This window comes from Symphalangus syndactylus, chromosome 12 (genome assembly GCF_028878055.3).
Source record: "Symphalangus syndactylus isolate Jambi chromosome 12, NHGRI_mSymSyn1-v2.1_pri, whole genome shotgun sequence".
Classification (NCBI taxonomy): domain Eukaryota; kingdom Metazoa; phylum Chordata; class Mammalia; order Primates; family Hylobatidae; genus Symphalangus; species Symphalangus syndactylus.
Window position 1 is genome coordinate 74,164,060 of NC_072441.2, and position 19,567 is coordinate 74,183,626.

At 43.6% G+C, this 19,567-nt stretch overlaps 1 protein-coding gene across 2 annotated transcripts; it reads left to right on the top strand.

Annotated features, from left to right (window-relative positions):
* Nucleotides 1-806: 806 nt before the first annotated feature.
* On the top strand, nucleotides 807-17,738 carry LOC134734199 (neuroblastoma breakpoint family member 15-like). 2 transcript variants are annotated; one of them, XM_063625917.1, is made up of 13 exons: nucleotides 807-1,016; nucleotides 2,787-2,889; nucleotides 3,721-3,935; nucleotides 4,985-5,057; nucleotides 5,520-5,725; nucleotides 7,023-7,074; nucleotides 10,831-10,994; nucleotides 12,023-12,074; nucleotides 12,685-12,857; nucleotides 13,570-13,621; nucleotides 14,254-14,426; nucleotides 15,418-15,469; nucleotides 16,077-17,738. In XM_063625917.1, exons 1-13 carry the CDS (start codon nucleotides 842-844, stop codon nucleotides 16,207-16,209), a joined length of 1,623 nt encoding a protein of 540 aa, XP_063481987.1. In that variant the 5' UTR covers nucleotides 807-841; the 3' UTR covers nucleotides 16,210-17,738. The 2 variants fall into 2 exon arrangements, with proteins under 2 accessions (XP_063481987.1, XP_063481988.1); XM_063625918.1 differs by having other exon boundaries at nucleotides 10,831-10,883.
* Nucleotides 17,739-19,567: the final 1,829 nt, after the last annotated feature.

Below are 19,567 nucleotides of genomic sequence, written 5' to 3' on the forward strand. Positions count from 1 at the left end.
GCCAAGGTATTCAAGGTATCAGTAGCTACTGACTATGTCTTGGCCAGCTGTGAAAAGAAAGAGGTGAGTTTAACAAGTATTCTAAAATTGTCCTTGACATAGTAATCACAGATGATCTATCTTCTGTCTGGTAATATAAACACAGGGTGCCTGTGTTTCAGCAAAGCCTGGGCAGTTGGAATGAAGGGCTCCTAAGATTCCATGACACTCCCACCTTCTAATTCCGTTATTGCAACTGCAGACGGTTACCTGGCATGCTGGCCACTGTCTACCTCACTCTTATCAGAGTCTGAGCTACTGGCATTGCCTTCAGCTCTGAGTTCAGGGACCTCGAACCTTGTTTTTCTGGTTAAGGATCTTAAAGTGCTGTGGGGAGTGATCACGTTTTTCTTAACAGTAAGTTAAGAATTTCAGTTGTGGGCCTGGCGCGGTGGCTCACGCTTGTAATCCCAGCACTTTGGGAGGCCGAGGTGGGCGGATCACGAGGTCAGGAGATCAAGACCACAGTGAAACCCCGTCTCTACTAAAAATACAAAAAAATTAGCTGGGCGGGGTGACGGGCGCCTGTAGTCCCAGCTACTCGGAGAGGCTGAGGCAGGAGAATGGCGGGAACCCGGGAGGCGCAGCTTGCAGTGAGCCGAGATTGTGCCACTGCACTCCAGCCGGGGCAACAGAGTGAGACTCCATCTCAAAAAAAAAAAAAAAAAAAAAAAGAATTTCAGTTATGGACATCCCTCAGTCCTGATTAAACCTATTTGATTTCACCAGTTTCTAACCCATCATATGTTTGGGTTTCTTCTCCCCAGTCCCTGGCCCCACCTCTTCTGCCACAAACGTCAGCATGGTGGTATCTGCCAGCCCTTGGTCCAGTGAGAAGGCAGAGATGAACATTCTAGAAATCAATGAGAAATTGCACCCCCAGCTGGCAGAGAACAAACAGCAGTTCAGAAACCTCAAAGACAAATTTCTTGTAACTCAAGTGGCCTGCTTCCTGGCCAACCGGCAGAAGAAATACAGTAAGATCTATAGGCTCCCTATCATTAAAGTAATGAATGATGTCCTGTCTTCTCTCTGAGATACTAAATGCTCTCTCCATCAAAAATAATGTCATCCTTCCCGTACTTCTAGGAAAACAGAAATGGGTGTTTTAACATTTTGTTAAAGTTGGAAGACAGAGGTACCAAAGTATTTAGCAACTTTCCATATTTGCAGTCAGATGGGGGTGGGACTAGAGTTAAACTCCCAGTTATTGATTTCTGACCCAGGCACAGAACAACCTGTTTTCTCCAAGAGGCTCAATCATGTTTTCAAGAATCCTCTCTGTACCATGTAAGATCCTGCAGACAAACAACATCTAGTCTGTTGTTCTAAATGTCTCGGACTAGTGAACTTTTATTCAGTTCAAGCTTCTGTTGAGGCCCAATAGGCAAAGCTCTGTTCTAGTGACTCTGAGGGAAACTTGGTGATAGTACCCAGTACTCGCTCTGAGGGGCTTCAAGAGGAGTCTGCTCCTAATAGTACCTGTGCTATCTGTAAGTGACATAATCAAGAGCAGGGAGTAGGGGTCACGCACGGTGGCTGACTCCTGTAATCCCAGCCCTTTAGGAGGCTGAGGCGGGCAGAGCACGAGGTCAGGAGTTTGAGACCAGCCTGGGCAACATGGAGAAACCCCGTCTCCACTAAAAATACAAAAAGTAGGTGGGTGTGGTGGCGGGTGACTGTAATCCCCACTAATCGGGAGGCTGAGGCAGGAGAATCCTTTGAAGCCAGGAAGCAGAGGTTGCAGTGAGCCAAGATTGTGCCATTGCACTCCAGTCTGGGCGACAGGGCAAGACTTGTCAAAAAAAAAAAATAATGATAAATAAAAATAAAAAGCAGAGAGTATCTTGGTGAGAGAGAAGTCCTTCTTCCTGGGGCACAGACTCTTGTTCCTAAAGAGGAAGAAAGATCGCACCCAAGAATGTGTGGAAGCAGCAGTGCAGTGTGCAGAGCAGGGACCCTGGGCCTGTCTCCTGGGCTCCATCCAAGTTGCTTGTCTTGTGTGTCCCTCAGTTTCCTCATCTGTTCAGAGGGTACTACAATAATACCTACCTCTGTAAATTGCTGCAATGAATTACATGAGCTATTTCCTGTCAATCTCCTAAAACATTTATTGGCACAGAGTAAACACCACCTATTAGTTCTTCATTCTGCTGTTTCTAAATTAACACAAACTTTATTAGTATTTGGGCATATTTCCTTCATGGCCTTATGGTCTTACATCTCACATTTTATGCTTCAGATATGATTCTTAAAATCATATCTGAATATATGACTTAAAAATCAAATATTTTTAAAGTCTTTGACATATTTGTCCTTGAAATACCCAGTAAAAGGGAAACCATCAGTCCCATAGTCCTAGGGGCCTTCCCGACTGTACCAGAAATCACTACTTCATGCCCCAGTGCAGTGTTGTAGAAGAGAGGTTGCAAGGCTTGAGAAAGTGGCCCCGCATTCAGAGTGAGACCTCAGGGGCTGTGAATTCTGACTCCACTTTGTTGTGGTTGAATCATCTTGTCAACTTCCTCGATGTGCCCTTGAGGTTCTCTTTCTTCGTCTCTAAATTTTGGAGGATCAGATGCCAGAAAGTCAGGAGAGTGAAGAGTAAAGATGTGGAAATCCCTGCCTAGAGCCTGTTACTGGGGACAGTTTTGTCCTTGGGATGGACGTGGCTCCTGCCCTGTAGGCAATGACCACAGCAGCATGTCCAGCCTTCCGCTGAGGCAGGCATGTCTGTCTTTTCTCAGAGTATGAAGAGTGCAAAGACCTCATAAAATCTATGCTGAGGAATGAGCTACAGTTCAAGAAGGAGAAGCTCGCAGAGCAGCTCAAGCAAGCTGAGGAGCTCAGGTGAGGGGAACACGTGGGGACAGGCAGGGGGGCAGGTGTGTAAATCTCTGAAGTGCAGCAGCTCGGTGGGGAGACGTAAGAGCTAAGCTGGGCCAGGGGAAGGGCAGGAATTGCCATAGCAGACTTGCGACACACAAATATTTATCACACAGAGAACAAGGATAATAATAAGTTATGGGTTGCAGTTGCTTCTCAGAGCCTTGTTTTCTCTTTTTCAAACAAGTAATTGTTGAGGTGAAATTTGCATAACACGAAATTAACCAAAGGAGTATGAACCACCCAGCAGCATTCCGTGTACTCAAAATGGTGTGCCATCACCACCGCACTTACCTTTAGTGAGAATCACCTCCTGACTGCGGCTTCTCATTCTTCCACTCAATCAATGTTGCCTTCTCGACCCTGTCATTCTTTTTTTCTTTCGTCTTTTCAATTCGCCCCATCTGCACCTGGCGTCATTTCTGTACATGGCTTTGTATCTAGTGAACACAAGATGCACTATGTGTATTTTCACCTGGAAATGTCCATGGCCAGAGTGAGGAACTGAAAGGATGTCTTTTTGAAATGGAATTAGGAAGACACCTACTTTTGTTTACAGAAGAGAAAGATGAATGGAACATCATCAAGGATCTTACAGGAGCCGTCTCTGATATAGAGGAAGCCTGTAAACCATTTTCTATTCTTTCACTTGGCCACAGGTATTCCTTTAAACATGTGCTGACCTTCTGCTTTGAGGTCTCCTTGAGGACATTGTCTCAGAAATCTCTGTTGCAATATTAGAACAGATCAGTCATCCCTTTCCACTGTTAAATTTTCTCTACTGTCTCACCTTAGGCAATATAAAGTCCTGCTTCACTCTCAGGAACAAGAGCTGACCCAGTTAAGGGAGAAGTTACGGGAAGGGAGAGATGCCTCCCACTCATTGAATCAGCATCTCCAGGCCCTCCTCACTCCGGATGAGCCAGACAAGTCCCAGGGGCAGGACCTCCAAGAACAGCTGGCTGAGGGGTGTAGACTGGCAAAGCACCTTGTCCAAAAGCTCAGCCCAGGTAAGGTGGCCATAGGCCCTGATGACCCAAAACCCCGGGCTTATGAAAGACTCCAGATCTCCATACTTTCACAATGACAGTTGTATCAGTGGGGTTTTTTTCCACTAAGCTTACGTGGCCATGACATGACCAGGACTTCCTGGGTAAGAACAGAGATGGGAAACCCATGGGGTTGGAGGTCACAGTATTGCAAGTGTCCCTCCTCCCTTGATGGAAGATGGTCTTTGGAGCAAGAGGCAGCATCTGTCTAGTTTTAAAGGACAGGAAGGAGGCTGTGATGGGAGCGGGCTTGTTAGAGTGAAAAGAGCTCTGGACTAAGAATGAAGGTTCCCAGGTTGTCTTTTCAGCAATGTTCTTAGTAACTGTCGGTGAGTGAGTGATTTGTCCTTCCTGAGTTTCTCTCTCTCCATCTGCAAAGGCAGACAAATTGTCTCTTGCAAGGGTCTGAAGCATCCAAATATGGGTACACTTATGAGTGCTTTCCAAAATGAGATGAAGACCCTTGCCACATGGTGTTGGAGAAGGCACTTGATGTGGGGGCATTTGGTGGTAGGAAGTGCTTCAGACTGGAGCACTCCCCATGGAGGGAATGTCCCTGAATAACACAGCAGAAGCCACTTGGAAGCTTGAAATCTCCTGATGAATTGAGGATTGTGGGACAAGTTTGTCCTCTCCTAAGAGAAATAATTAGGTTTGAAATGCAAACTGTGACAGGACACCAAGCCTGTGCCTGGGAATCAGATCTGTGGTGGGATGGGGGAGACAGCTGCCCAAGTCCAGAGAGAGGCTGCACAAGCCTCCTGTGATATGGGGAGCAAAAGGTCTTTTCAATATTTGGCCACATCTTGATGGTGGCCCTCCAGATCAGAAATGCATTGCCTGATGGATCAGGAAACCATGCCAGGGCATTTTGTTAAATATAAAACAGGATAGCTTTCAGTTGAACGGTGACCCATGCCTCAATGTTCATGTCTCTGTGCACATTGGGCTGACTGTGCTTGCAGAGTGTGAAGTGGGAAATAACTGAACGAACACTCCTGTATTTACAGAAAATGACAAAGATGAGGATGAAGATGTTCAAGTTGAGGAGGCTGAGAAAGTGCAGAAATCATCTGCCGCCAGGTAACACTGAATACTCAGGAGCAAGTAATGGGTGGTAACATACAAAAAGTCTAGGAGGCACACCCTCTCTGGCATCTATGATGGGCCTAAAGCCTGCATTGCTTTGGCCAGAGTATGTGAAATTCTGCCCAACTTAGATGCAGATTGTGGCAGCTGTCATGTTTCTCTATGTGTGCTGAGTGTCATGTCTGCACCATACAGGGATAGCTGAGTCTTCATCCTCCTCAGCTCCTATCTGTCCAGTGCAATGAACACCAGCTGCTCTCTTCCACTCTGGCTCCCATGGCAGCCATGCTCTGTTGCAGAGAGAAGAGGATTGCCTGTTCCCTCTTAATGGGAACCTCCTGTTTGCTTTCTGGGACCACTCTCTTAATGCCTCCTGTCAAAACCAGCTAGGACTCCCTGGGGTCCAATCCCTCTATGTTTAACCTTCTGTCATCTCTATCCCACCTAGCTCATCAGGGAGGTGCAGAAGGCTGAAGAAAAGGAAGTCCCTGAGGACTCACTGGAAGAATGTGCTGTCACTTATTCAAAGAGCCACGGCCCTTATGACTCCAACCAGCCACACAGGAAAACCAAAATCACATTTGAGGAAGACAAAGTCGACTCAACTCTCATTGGCTCATCCTCTCATGTTGAATGGGAGGATGCTGTACAAATTATCCCAGGTAGGTTCTGTTTTCCTTGTGTCTCATACCTCTCTCTAGGCTGAGGAAGATAAACTCTGAAGACAGGCTCTATACACACAAATTGGTTTGAATAAAAAACGATGATGGGTTTCTAAACAGATATCAGGGAGGTTTTTTGTCCTCCTCAGTTCATGTCATGCCTTTGTCTGCCAGTCGCCAGTATCAAGTTATTGGACCCCATGCAAGTGTGACAATCTCATAGTCACCTGAGTGCAGGAGGTGCGCAGGAAGTATCTGTCAGGCCTCCTAGCTTGGATTCAATATCTCTTGTCATCTGTGATTAAGTCTTCTGTCCCTGAACAATGTCCATGGAGTTTCTATGCCTGTTTAAGGAAGCTGGCAGCCTCGCCTTTGTATTTGGAAATATTGTTCCCCAGGCTTCACTGCTCTCAGCTTTAATCTGGATCTCCTTTAAGTCAGCTTGCTTAGCTGCACAGTCACCCTGAAATCAGGATGGAAACTTTTCTTCTTTACTTTACTGATGTATTTCCATAAAGCAAGGCTGGACCCTGGTTCTCCACCCTGTCAATGCAATGGCTGATCCAATGTTTCTTTGTAGCATCATAGATTTTTTTTTTTTTTTTTTTTTTTGGCGATGGAGTCTTGCTCTGTCACCCAGGCTGGAGTGCAGTGGCACCATCTTGGCTTGGTGCAACCTCTACCTCCCAGATTCAAGTGATTCTCCTGCCTCAGCCTCCTGAGTTGCTGGGATCACAGGTGCACAACATCACATCTGGCTAATTTTTGTATTTTTGTAGAGACAGGGTGTCCCCGTGTTGGCCAGGCTAGTCCTGAACTCATGACCTGTCTTGGCCTCCGAAATCACAGATTCTTTTTAAAGCAAGAGTTGTTCAAATTTATTCAAGCAAGAGTTGTTCAAATTTATCTATCAGTCGAGTTTCATGTAGAGATGCCTCTAAATATTTAATGTCCATGTTACCTGGTGATATAAGTCCATATTGCAGCAACACTCTTAGAAAATTGTTTGACCAATTTTTGGAGATTTTTTGGGGAAAAATTTTGCTTAACTTTGACTCAGGCAGGGAATATGGCATTATGGTCTACATGTAGAGGGAGATTTTGGCCTGTGGGTCTGGAAAGCAGGGTCATCTACTTCTCACCAGACTTAATCTAGGGCACCCTAGAATATTCCTGTCAGAATCCATATTTTTGCACTGAGAATAGTTATGTCCTTGTGCTATGACCGGACAGTGATTTGGTCATATGTGAAGTATGAATTGCTTAATGTGACCTGCTTCTCTGAATTTATTTACAGAAAATGAAAGTGATGATGAGGAAGAGGAAGAAAAAGGGCCAGTGTCTCCCAGGTAATGTGGAATTGTTGGCTGTTAATTCAGTAGTGACATCTGGAGATTGTAGATTTAGGGAAAATGAGGAAGTGATGAATAGAACTATTTCTTCCATTCACCCAGCTACTCAAAAAACCAGCTCCTGGATTCATTGATTTTTTGAAGGGTTTTTTGCGTCTCTATCTCCTTTAGTTCTGCTCTGATATTAGTTATTTCTTGTCTTCTGGTAGCTTTTGAATTTGTTTGCTTTGCTTCTCTAGTTCTTTTAATTGTGATGTTAGGGTGTCGATTTTAGATCTTTTCTGCTTTCTCTTGTGGGCATTTAGTGCTATAATTTTCCCTCTACACACCACTTTAAATGTGTCCCAGAGATTCTGGTACGGTGTGTCTTTGTTCTCATTGGTTTCAAAGAACATCTTTGTTTCTGCCTTCATTTCATTATTTACCCAGTTGTCATTCAGGAGCAGGTTGTTCAGTTTCCATGTAGTTGTGTGGTTTTGAGTGAGTTTCTTAATCCTGAGTTCTAATTTGATTGCACTCTGGTCTGAGAGACAGTTTGTTGTGATTTCTATTCTTTTACGTGTGCTGACTAGTGCTTTACCTCCAACTATGTGGTCAATTTTGGAATAAGTGTGATGTGGTGCTGAGAAGAATGTATATTCTGTTGATTTGGGGTGGAGAGTTCTGTAGATGTCTTTTAGGTCCACTTGGTCCAGAGCTGAGTTCAAGTCCTGGATATCCTTGTTAAGCTTCTGTCTCACTGATCTGTCTACTACTGACAGTGGGATGTTAAAGTCTCCCATTATGATTGTGTGGGAGTCTAAATCTCTTTGTAGGTCTCTCAGGACTTGCTTTATGAATCTGGGTGCTCCTGTGTTGGGTGCATATATATTTAGGATAGTTAGCTCTTCTTGTTGAATTGATCCCTTTACCATCATGTAATGGCCTTCTTTGTCTCTTTTGATCTTTGTTGGCTTAAAGTCTGTTTTATCAGAGACTAGGATTGCAACCCCTGCAGTTTTTTTGCTTTCCATTTGCTTGGTAGATCTTCCTGCATCCCTTTATTTTGAGCCTATGTGTGCCTCTGCACGTGAGATGGGTTTCCTGAACACAGCACAGTGATGGGTCTCGACTCTATCCAATTTGCCACTCTGTGTTTTTTAAGTGGGGCATTTAGCCACTTTACATTTAAGGTTAATATTGTTATGTGTGAATTTGATCCTGTCATTATGATGTTGGCTGGTTATTTCGCCCACTAGTTGATGCAGTTTCTTCCTAGCCTCGATGGTCTTTACAGTTTGGCATGTTTTTGCAGTGGCTGGTACTGGTTATTCCTTTCCACGTTTAGTGCTCCCTTCAGGAGCTCTTGTAAGGCAGGCCTGGTGGTGACAAAATCTCTCAGCATTTGCTGGTCTGTATTTTATTTCTCCTTCTCTTATGAAGCTTCATTTGGCTGGATATGAAATTCTGCATTGAAAATTCTTTTCTTTAAGAATGTTGAAGGTGCTGGAGAGGATATGGAGAAATAGGAACACTTTTACACTGTTGATGGGACTGTAAACTAGTTCAACCATTGTGGAAGGCAGTGTGGCAATTCCTCAGGGATCTAGAACTAGAAATACCATTTGACCCAGCAATCCCATTACTGGGTATATACCCAAAGGATTATAAATCATGCTGCTAGACAGACACATGCACATGTATGTTTATTGTGGCACTATTCACAATAGCAAAGACTTGGAACCAAGCCAAATATCCAACAATGATAGACTGGATTAAGAAAATGTGGCACATATACACCATGGAATACTATGCAGCTATAAAAAATGATGAGTTCATGTCCCTTGTAGGGACATGGATGAAGCTGGAAACCATCATTCTCAGCAAACTATGGCAAGGACAAAAAACCAAATACCGCATGTTCTCACTCACAGGTGGGAATTGAACAATGAGAACACATGGACACAGGAAGGGGAATATCACACACCGGGGCCTGTTGTGGGGTGGGGGTAGGGGAAGGGGTAGCATTAAGAGATATAACTAATGTTAAATGATGAGTTAATGGGTGCAGCATACAAACATGGCACGTGTATACGTATGTAACTAACCTGCACGTTGTGCACATGTACCCTAAGACTTAAAGTATAAAAAAACCATATATATATATGCAAAAAATAATAAAGGAAAACTATACATATGGAAAAAAAAAGAATGTTGAATATTGCTCCCACTCTCTTCTGGCTTGTAGGGTTTCTGCTGAGAGATCTGCTGCTAGTCTGATGGGCTTCCCTTTGTAGGTAATCCGACCTTTCTCTCTGGCTGCCCTTAGCATTTTTTTCCTTCATTTCAACCTTGGTGAATCTGATAATTATGTGTCTTGGGGTTGCTCTTCTCGAGGAGTATCTTTGTGGTGTTCTCTGTGTTTCCTGAATTTGAATGTTGGCCTGCCTTGCTAGGTTGGGGAAGTTCTCCCGGATAATATCCTGAAGAATGTTTCCCAGCTTGGTTCCATTCTCCCCGTCACTTTCAGGTACACCAGTGAAATGTAGATTTGGCCTTTTCACATAGTCCCATATTTATTGGAGGCTTGTTCATTTCTTTTTACTCTTTTTTCTCTAAACTTCTCTTCTTGCTTCATTTCATTAATTTGATCTTGAATCACTGATACTCTTTCTTCCACTTGATTGTATTGGCTACTGAAGCTTCTGCATGTGTCACGTAGTTCTCATGCCATGGTTTTCAGCTCCATCAGGTCATTTAAGGTCTTCTATACACTGTTCATTCTAGTTAGCCATTTGTCTAATCTTTTTTCAAGGTTTTTAGCTTCCTTGCAATGAGTTCGCACATGCTGCTTTAGCTCAGAGAAGTTTGTTATTATCGACTTTCTGAAGCCTACTTCTGTCAGCTCGTCAAAGTCATTCTCCATCCTGCTTTGTTCCATTGCTGTCGAGGAGCTGTGATCCTTTGGAGGAGAAGGAGTGCCCTGGTTTTTGGAATTTTCAGCTTTTGTGCTCTGGTTTCTCCCCATCTTTGTGGTTTTATCTACCTTTGGTCTTTGATGATGGTGACCTACAGATGGGGTTTTGGTGTGGATGTCCTTTTTGTTGATGTTGATGCTATTCCTTTCTGTTTGTTAGTTTTCCTTCTAACAGTCAGGTCCCTCAGCTGCAGATCTGTTGGAGTTTGCTGGAAGTCCACTGCAGATCCTCAAACAGGGGTTTCTTGATGTGGCTTATTCTCTCCCATGTGTTTAAATCCAGGGAGAGATGTATATATGCTTTCTTCCCATTTGTTGGTAGTATGTTTGCTAGTATTTGTGCAAGAAAAGAAATTGAAAAAGTAAACATATTATATCAAAATATTGGAAAAATGGGGCCCTTAATGCACAAGATCTGTGTCTGCACTGCGTCAAGAGCTCTCTTCACTTGAATGCTGCATGTAAAATTCAACGCAATTTATGCAAAGTATTTGAAGCCCTGTGTTAGTTCTCTGTGCTGCAAGTCATGATGGTAGTTTAGAGGAAGAGTCTGGGTGCCCTGAGTTGACTCATCTGTGCAAATGTACTGAGCACATGCTGCCCATTTTTGCTCTGTCCCCAGAGCAGTCACCCTCCACCCTGCTTTTAGAATGATAGTTTTATTTCTCTTGAAGGAAAAATGCCTTTGGTTTCTGTGACCACTCCATTCTGTCTCCCATCAGATCATCTGGGAGGTTTTGTTGTCTAATCTCTGTTGGTTAAATCTTCTGTCATCCCTGTCCTGCCTGGCTCATCAGGAATCTGCAGGAGTCTGAAGAGGAGGAAGCCCCCCAGGAGTCCTGGGATGAAGGTTATTCGACTCTCTCAATTCCTGTTGACATGTTGGCCTCATACCAGTCTTACAGGAGCACCTTTCACTCATTAGAGGAACAGCAAGTCGGCTTGGCTCTTGACATAGGCAGTGAGTACTCCATTGTGAAGGTGATAAAGTTCATGTCCCAGGTAGATCCCATAGTCTTTGGGCCTTGTGCCCCTTGTTGGGCTGAGAATTGCCATCACTGTGGGCTGAACCTATATATCAATGTAGATTTCAATCACTCTGAAGTCGAGTCTGAAGCACAGGCATGGGGTGGGTCAGTGAGCTTTGCTCTCTTCCTAATCTCAGGCCATGGCTGTGCCAACCTGGACTGACTGTCAGGACATTGAACTCAAGGCAGGTGTGGCAAACTCACACCAAGCTATGCAGCACATATCCAGGAGTTGTCTGTCAGATCAGCTCATCTGAATTAAATGTCTCTTGCCAGCTACAAAGTTCCTTATGAGTTTTGTTCCCAAAGCATGTGTGTGTGGTTCTTTACCTGCCCGAGGCCAGTGTCACCCTTGTCTACCTCTCAGTGAAAAATGTAACCCAGGTTTCACTGAATTTATCCCCAGTCTTCTAAGTTCGCTTGTTTTAGCTCATCTGTCCGTCATGTTGCTGGTATGTTTTCTAGATAAATGGCTGACTTTTCACCCACAAAAGCCATAATAGCTGATGCTTCTGTGTAGAACCAAGTTTCATTTGGACTCAAGAGCTGGTACATTGCACCCCTTCATCAAATCTCAGTGTCCACAATATCATAAACTATCAAATCCTGGGTATTTGATGAGAGCAGCCCGAATATTGCAGTATCTCTCCTATAAGGTGTTAGAACTATTTGCCTAAAATCTATTGGGGAAAACATTGCTCATTTGTGTACACAAACCTAGGACAGAGCACAATGGGAAGATAACGTTCCAAAACAGGGGAATTTTGCCCAAGGCTTATGAAAGGAACCAAGTCAGTTCTCTCAAGACTTGACCTCAGGCCTACTGGAATATTTCTCTCAAAGTCTCCTGTTCTCACACTGACAAGACTGATGTCCCTGTGTTAAGATTGGACAGAGGAAGGTTTCTGTGTGCAAGGAAGAACTGCTTAATGTAAGAGGCCCCATCTGAATTTATTTGCAGGACATCGGTGGGATCAAGTGAAAAAGGAGGATCAAGAGGCAACAGGTCCCAGGTGAGTCTGAGAAGTTGTGGACAGTTAATTTGATGTTGACAACTGGAGATGCCAAGTCCAGGGAAAACAGTACATGCTGAAAATAATGATTTCCTCTTGTCAGACAAGTCTGAATTATGCCTACTAACATTTCTTTTGGTTCTCATTACAGTAAATGTTTAGGTTTCCATTTCTTCCTACCCTTATCATTTACTAACCTAGTGAAGTTCGACCATACCGCAAAAGCTGTATTCTCACGGTGACTGCAGCAAAACTTGAGCACATTTTATGCAAAATTATTGCGCTCACTCTTTTCATGATCACTGTTCACTGTGTGTCCTGAGGGCACAAATACAGTGTTCTTTGACTCTCTCATCAGTGTGTCTCCTGGCCAATTCACTGAGCTCACTCTGTGTGTGTGTGTGTGTGTGTGTGCGTGTGTGTGTGTGTCTTTCTCTTTCATCCTTTTCTACCTGGCCCTGGTCTCTCCCAACATAAAGGCAATAATTTGTTACCTCATTAATGGATCTGTCCTTTTTCTTTTCAAACACTTCCTTATGTTACCCATGAAATCTAGCTGGGGCTGTGTGGTTTCTGATTCCCCCTGGCTTATTCTTTCCTACTTTTCCAGGCTCAGCAGGGAGCTGCTGGATGAGAAAGAGCCTGAAGTCTTGCAGGACTCACTGGAGAGATGTTATTTGACTCCTTCAGGTTATCTTGAACTGCCTGACTTATGCCAGCCCTACAGAAGTGCCGTTTACTCATTGAAGGAACAGCACCTTGGCTTGGCTCTTGATGTGGACAGTGAGTACCTTACTATGAAGGTGATAAGGCTCCACCTGTTCTTCCAGATAGAGGTGATATTCCTGTTCCAAGTGGTCCTTACTGACCCGAGAGATGTCATTGCCGCAGGCAGGACCTATAGGCGCGTATAGGTTGTAATGAAACTGTAGTTTCAGTTGGAAGCCCAGACATGAAATGGGTCAGTGAGCATGGCTCTATTCCTAGTCTCCAGCCATGCCTGTGGCAACCTGAGCCCACTCTCAGCACTTTGGACCCAGGCAGGTGTAAAAAATTCACAGAACTATGATTTGGACTCAAGGGTTTGTAGATTTCTCCTTCATTCTCATTTCAGTGTCTAAAATTCTTGCATCCATGAACGAGCTGGGCATTTGATGAGACAGGGCTGAATACTGCAGTTTTCCTCCTAGAAATCATCTGGGGCATTTTCTTTGAATTGATGGGAACAATAAGGCATAACTGTTTGCATAAACTTGGGATAAATGATTTTGGGATAATGATCTACCAGAACAGGGATATTTCACCCTCGGTTCTGAGATGCAAACCAAAGAATCTCTATCATGACCAGCTTTCAGGCCTCCTGAAGTATATCTCTCACATTGTCCTGTTCTCATGCTGAGGAGTCTGAGATCCCTGTGTGGGGATTAGATGGTGGACTGTTATGGGTGTAGGTGAATTGGCTTGTTTTGTCTGTCCCTGTCTGAATTTATTGCAGGAATTACAAAGGACCAAGGAGAGGAAGAAAACCAAGGCCCCCCATGCCCCAGGTAAGTTTGAGCAATTGTGAACAGCTACTTCTGTGTTGACATCTGGAGACTCCTGGTTCAGGGAAAACAGAGCAGGCTGACATTATCAATTACATCTTTTCAACCAAGCCTGAATTATTCCTACTAACATTGCTGTTGGTTTTTGTTGCAGTAGATATTTAGGTTTCCATTTCTTCCTCCCCTTATCATTTACTAACCTACTGTAGGTGGACCATACTTCAAAAGCTGTATTCTCATGGCGACTGCATGGAATCTTGAGCACATTTTATGGAAAATTATTGAGCACAGTCTTTTCATGATCACTGTACGCTGCGTGTCCTGAGGGCACTAACTCAGAGTGTCCTGTTACTCCCTCATCAGTGTATCACCTGGACAATTCACTGAGCTCGTTCTCTCTCTCTCTCTCTGTGTGTGTGTGTGTGTGTGTCTGTCTCTCCATTTGTCTTTCTCTTTCATTCTTTTCCATTTGGTCCTGTTCTGTCCCAACATGAAGGCAATAATTTGTTACCTCATTAATGGATCTATCCTTTTTCTTTTTTAACCACTTCCTTATGCTACCCATGAAACCTAGTTGGGGCTGTGTTGTGTCTGATTTCCCGTGGCTTATTCTTTACTTTTTCCTCCTTTTCCAGGCTCAGCAGGGAGCTGCTGGAGGTAGTAGAGCCTGAAGTCTTGCAGGACTCACTGGATAGATGTTTTTCAACTCCTTCCAGTTATCTTGAACTGCCTGATTCATGCCAGCCCTATGGAAATTCCTTTTACTCATTGGAGGAACAACATGTTGGCTTTTCTCTTGACGTGGACGGTGAGTACCTTTCTATGAAGGCGATAAGGATCCACTGAGTCTTCCATACAGAGATCATATTCGTGCTCCAAGTGGCCGTTACTGAGCTGAGAGATGTCATTGCTGCAGTGAGGACCTATAGGCACATGTAGGTTGAATGAAACTCTAGTTCTACATGGCTCCATTCCTAGTCTCAGGCCATGCCTGTGGCACTCTGATTCTACTCTCACGGCATTGGACCTAAGCAGATGTGACAAATACAGAGAACTATGATTTTGACTGAAGGGTTTGTAGATTTCCTTTTTCACTCCAATTTCAGTGTCTAAAATCCTCACAACCATGAACAATCTGAGTATTTGATGAGACAGGACTAAATATTGCAGTTTTTCTCCTAGAAATCATTTGAGGGTATTTGCTTTAAATTGATTGGAAAAATATGGCATAACCCTTTGCACAAACTTGGGATAAATGATATTGGGATAACGATCTACCAGAATAGGGACATTTTACCCACAGTTTCTGGGACAAAAACCAAGGAATTTCTATCATGACTAGCCTTCAGGCCTCCTGAAATGTATCTCTCACAGTGTCCTATTCTTTTTTTTTTTTTTTTTTTTTTGAGACGGAGTCTCGCTCTGTCGCCCAGGCTGGAGTGCAGTGGCGCAATCTCGGCTCACTGCAAGCTCCGCCTCCCGGGTTCACGCCATTCTCCTGCCTCAGCCTCTCCAAGTAGCTGGGACTACAGGCGCCCGCCACCACGCCCGGCTAATTTTTTTGTATTTTTAGTAGAGACGGGGTTATCACCGTAGTCTCGATCTCCTGACCTCGTGATCCGCCCGCCTCGGCCTCCCAAAGTGCTGGGATTACAAGCGTGAGCCACAGCGCCCGGCCTCACAGTGTCCTATTCTTATGCTGAGGAGCCTGAGGTCCCTGTGTGAGGATTAGACAGTGGATTGTTATGTGTGTAGGGGAATCAGCTTAATGTGTCTGTCCATGTCTGAATTTGTTGCAGAAATTGAAAAGTACCAAGATGGGGCAGAAGATCGAAACCCACCATGCCCTAGGTAACTTTCAGCAATTGTGGACGCTTAATTCTGTGTCAACACCTGGAGACGACAGATCCAGGGAAAACAGAGTGTGTTTGATTTCATGTTTTCAACGAAGGCTGAATCACTCCTATGGACATTGCTGTTGGTTTTCATTGCAGTAGATGTTTAGGTTTCCATTTCTTCCTCCCCTTATCATTTACTAACATACCATAGGTTGACCATACCTCAAAAGCTGTACTCTCATGGTGACTGCATCGAATTTTGAGCACATTTTATGGAAAACTATTGAGCCCACACTTTTCATGATCATTGTTTGCTGTGTGTCATGAGGGCAGTAATTCAGAGTGTCCTTTTACTCCCTTATCAGTGTGTCACCCGGCCAATTCACTAGCTCACTTTCTCTCTCTCTCTGTCTCTGTCTCTCTCTCTGTCTTTTTCTTTCATTGTTTTCTACCTGGCCCTGTTTGAAAACAACATAAAGGCAATAATTTTTTTACCTCATTAATGGATCTATCCTTTTTTCTTTTTTAACCACTTCCTTATGTTACTCCTGAAATCTAGTTGGGGCTCTGTGGTGTCTGGTTTTCCCTGGCTGCTTCTTTAGTTTTGTCTCCTTTTCCAGGCTCAACAGCATGCTGATGGAAGTGGAAGAGCCTGAAGTCTTGCAGGACTCACTGGATAGATGTTATTCGACTCCTTCAACTTACTTTGTACTACCCGATTCATTCCAGCACTACAGAAGTGCGTTTTACTGATTTGAGGAACAGCATGTCAGCTTGGCCCTTGATGTGGACAATAGGTTTTTTACTTTGACAGTGATAAGGCTCCACCTGGTCTTCCAGATGGGAGTCATATTCCCACACTAAGCAGCCCTTACTAAGCTGAGAGATGTCATTCCTGCAGGCAGGACCTATAGGCACGTGTAGGTTTGAATGAAACTGTAGTTCCATTTGGAAGCCCAGACATAGGATGGGTTGGTGGGCATGGCTCTATTCCTAGTCTCAGACCATGCTAGGTATGATCTGTCATACATTCTAATTTGAATCATGTATCTCTGGGTAGCTACAAAGTTCCTCAGGGATTTCATTTTGCAGGCATGTCTCTGAGCTCAAGGTCAGTGTCATCTTTGTGTTGAGCTCCTCCAAAGGTGTTACCCTGGTTTCAATGAACCTAACCTCATTCTTTATATCTTCAGTGTTGGCTTGTTTTAGCTGATCCATCTGTAACACAGGAGGGATTCTTGGCTGAGGATTGTATTTCAGAACCACCGACTGCTCTTGACAATTGTTAACCCGCTAGGCTCCTTTGGTTAGAGAAGCCACAGTCCTTCAGCCTCCAGTTGGTATCAACACTTAGGAAGACCACAGCTAGATGGACAAACAGCATTGAGAGGCCTTAGCCCTGCTCCTCTCAATTCCATCCTGTAGCGAACAGGAGTCAGGAGCCGCTGGCAGGAGACAGCATGTCACCCGGGACTCTGCCGGTGCAGAATATGAACAATGCCATGTTCTTGCAGAAAACACTTAGCCTGAGTTTCATAGGAGGTAATCACCAGACAACCGCAGAATGTAGAACACTGAGCAGGACAACTGACCTGTCTCCTTCACACAGTCCATGTCACCACGAATCACACAACAAAAAGGAGAAGAGATATTTTGGGTTCAAAAAAAGTAAAAAGATAATGTAGCTACATTTCTTTAGTTATTTTGAACCCCAAATATTTCCTCATCTTTTTGTTATTGTCATTGATGGTGACATGGGCTTGTTTGTAGAGGACAGGTCAGCTGTCTGGCTCAATGATCTACATTCTGAAGTTGTCTGAAAATGTCTTCATGATTAAATTCAGCCTAAACGTTTTTCCGGGAACACTGCAGAGTCAGTGCTGTGAGTTTCCAACCTCAGCCCATCTGCAGGCAGAGAAGGTCTAGTTTGTCCATCACCATTATGATATGAGGACTGGTTACTTGGTTAAGGAGGGGTCTAGGAGATATGTCCCTTTTAGAGGCACCTTACTTATAATGAAGTATTTAGGAAAGTGGTTTTCAAAAGTATAAATATCCTGTATTCTAATGATCATCCTCTAAACATTTTCTCATTTATTAATCATCCCTGCCTGTGTCTATTATTATATTCATATCTCTACACTGGAAATTTTCTGTCTAATTTTTCCTGTGCCTTTGTTTTTGCTAGTGTCTGTTGTTGCAAAAAAAAAATTCTCTGCCTGAGTTTTAATTTTTGTCCAAAGTTAATTTTAATCTATACAATTAAAAACTCTTGCCTATCACTCTGGACTGTTGGATTGTTTTTTACATTCAGTGTTATAATCTTTGATTACGCTGATTTGTTTTGGTGGGTACTGATGCGAATTAATAAAACCATTTCATTTCTCTATTTTCTAATCTCTTCCACATTGTAAGCTATGTTTACCGTATGTAGCAGAATGTATTTACCACATTTCTTGGTTCTAGTCATTTGTATTCTTCATGAGTGTGAGTGCGTGTGTGTGTGTGTGTGCGTGCCTTTGGCATTTAGGAAGGGTTGTAGAGCTCATGTTTAATATTGCACTAAAAATGTTTTTGATAGTTTTGCTCCCTTTGAACTAGACACACTTCTAATATTTGGTTTATACGTTTTAAATTATAACTTTCAGAGTCAAATATTTCCATACAACAGTCAATTACATGATGTGTTTTCTTTTTCCTACCTTCTTTACCTGCCACTTCTCATAACAGTATTTGAACCTAAACATATACCAGTGACATTCTGTGATTATCTTCTTGCCCCCATCTTGGTTTTTGATTTAGATCCACAATGAAATATATTAATGCTCATGAGCTATTCAAAAGTGAATGTCACAGTCATCACTTGCTGAGTGGTACTCATCCTTAACAGACTTCTCATGAGGGAATCAGGTCTCGCTGAGTTTAGCATGTTTAATAATCTTTCTCACGGTCTTGATATATGGATCGCATTACTGGATATAAGGTGCTTGCCCGAAATGATTTTTCTTGAGTTTTTAGGAGATACTGTCTTCCTTGGGGGACATACATGGTGTTTGCTCTCATTGTGGGATTCTATTTTGTTCTACCAGGACCTCTAATTTCTGCCAGTTACTTCATTCATTTGTTCTCTTCCCCACGAGTCTCCAGAGGATGCTTCCATGGTCCACGCCTCCCCATCTCCCAGCAATTCTGCATTTCCAAGATTGGCACCTCTGGTCCTCTGCACGGTGAAGCCCCTTCCTTTCAATTCCCCAGTAGCCAGTGCTCTAATCCACCAGGTCCCAGGCATGATCTGTGTTTAGCCACACTCGCTTTCTGAGGAGAGTTTTACCCGGGTTCTATCATGAACAGGCCCTCCCTGCTGTCCTGGCCTCTATTTGCATAGTGTTTCCTGCTCCCTCTGCCGTCGTGTGGCTCCCAGACCCGGCTAAATAAAATCACCCGAGGGCCACAGTGTTCCCTAGCCCTGGTGTGTAGGGGCAGGATTATGGGTGGGATTTTTGAGTCTGTGAGTTAACCCCTAGGGCTTTGAAGTGTATGTTGAGAAATTCAGCTGTTATCATCCTAGGTTGACTTGCTCTCTCCCATCCTCCTACTTCAAATGCAGAACTTCAATTGTGTACAAAAGAAGACTGAATCATATAATAGAACACACCCTTATTCATTGGCTGGTTTCACCAATCATCTCATGGCTGAACTTTTAAAAATACAATCTTAGCCACATACTTATGAAACGTATATGTGTGTATATATATACATGAATTTGCTTCTGAGATTATGGAGGCTGAAATTACCAAGATGGAGGGAAAGCTGGATACCCAGAAAAGCATTTGTTTCCCATTAGGCCTCTTAATTCTCTCCTGGCCTTTGATTGATTGCATGAGGCCCACCCCTATTAAGGAGGGCAATCTGCTTCACTTAGACTGCCCATCCCAATGTTAATCGCATCCAAAACACTTTCTGGAACACAACTAGAATCATGTTTGGCCAAATGTCCTGGCACCCTGGTGCTCGGTCACAGTGACACGTACAAGTAACTATCACACAGGCCCTTTGTCATATTTGTGATTTCTTCTGTTTTTCTCCCAATGTGCAGCTTATATTTGTTCTC

Excerpts from the sequence above, each read along its gene's own strand:
- LOC134734199 (XM_063625917.1), top strand. The coding sequence starts at position 842 with ATGGTGGTATCTGCCAGCCCTTGGTCCAGTGAGAAGGCAGAGATGAAC. Across the intron at positions 2,890-3,720 it reads AAGCAAGCTGAGGAGCTCAG|GCAATATAAAGTCCTGCTTC; the intron begins GTGAGGGGAACA and ends GTCTCACCTTAG. Across the intron at positions 15,470-16,076 it reads CGAAACCCACCATGCCCTAG|GCTCAACAGCATGCTGATGG; the intron begins GTAACTTTCAGC and ends CTCCTTTTCCAG.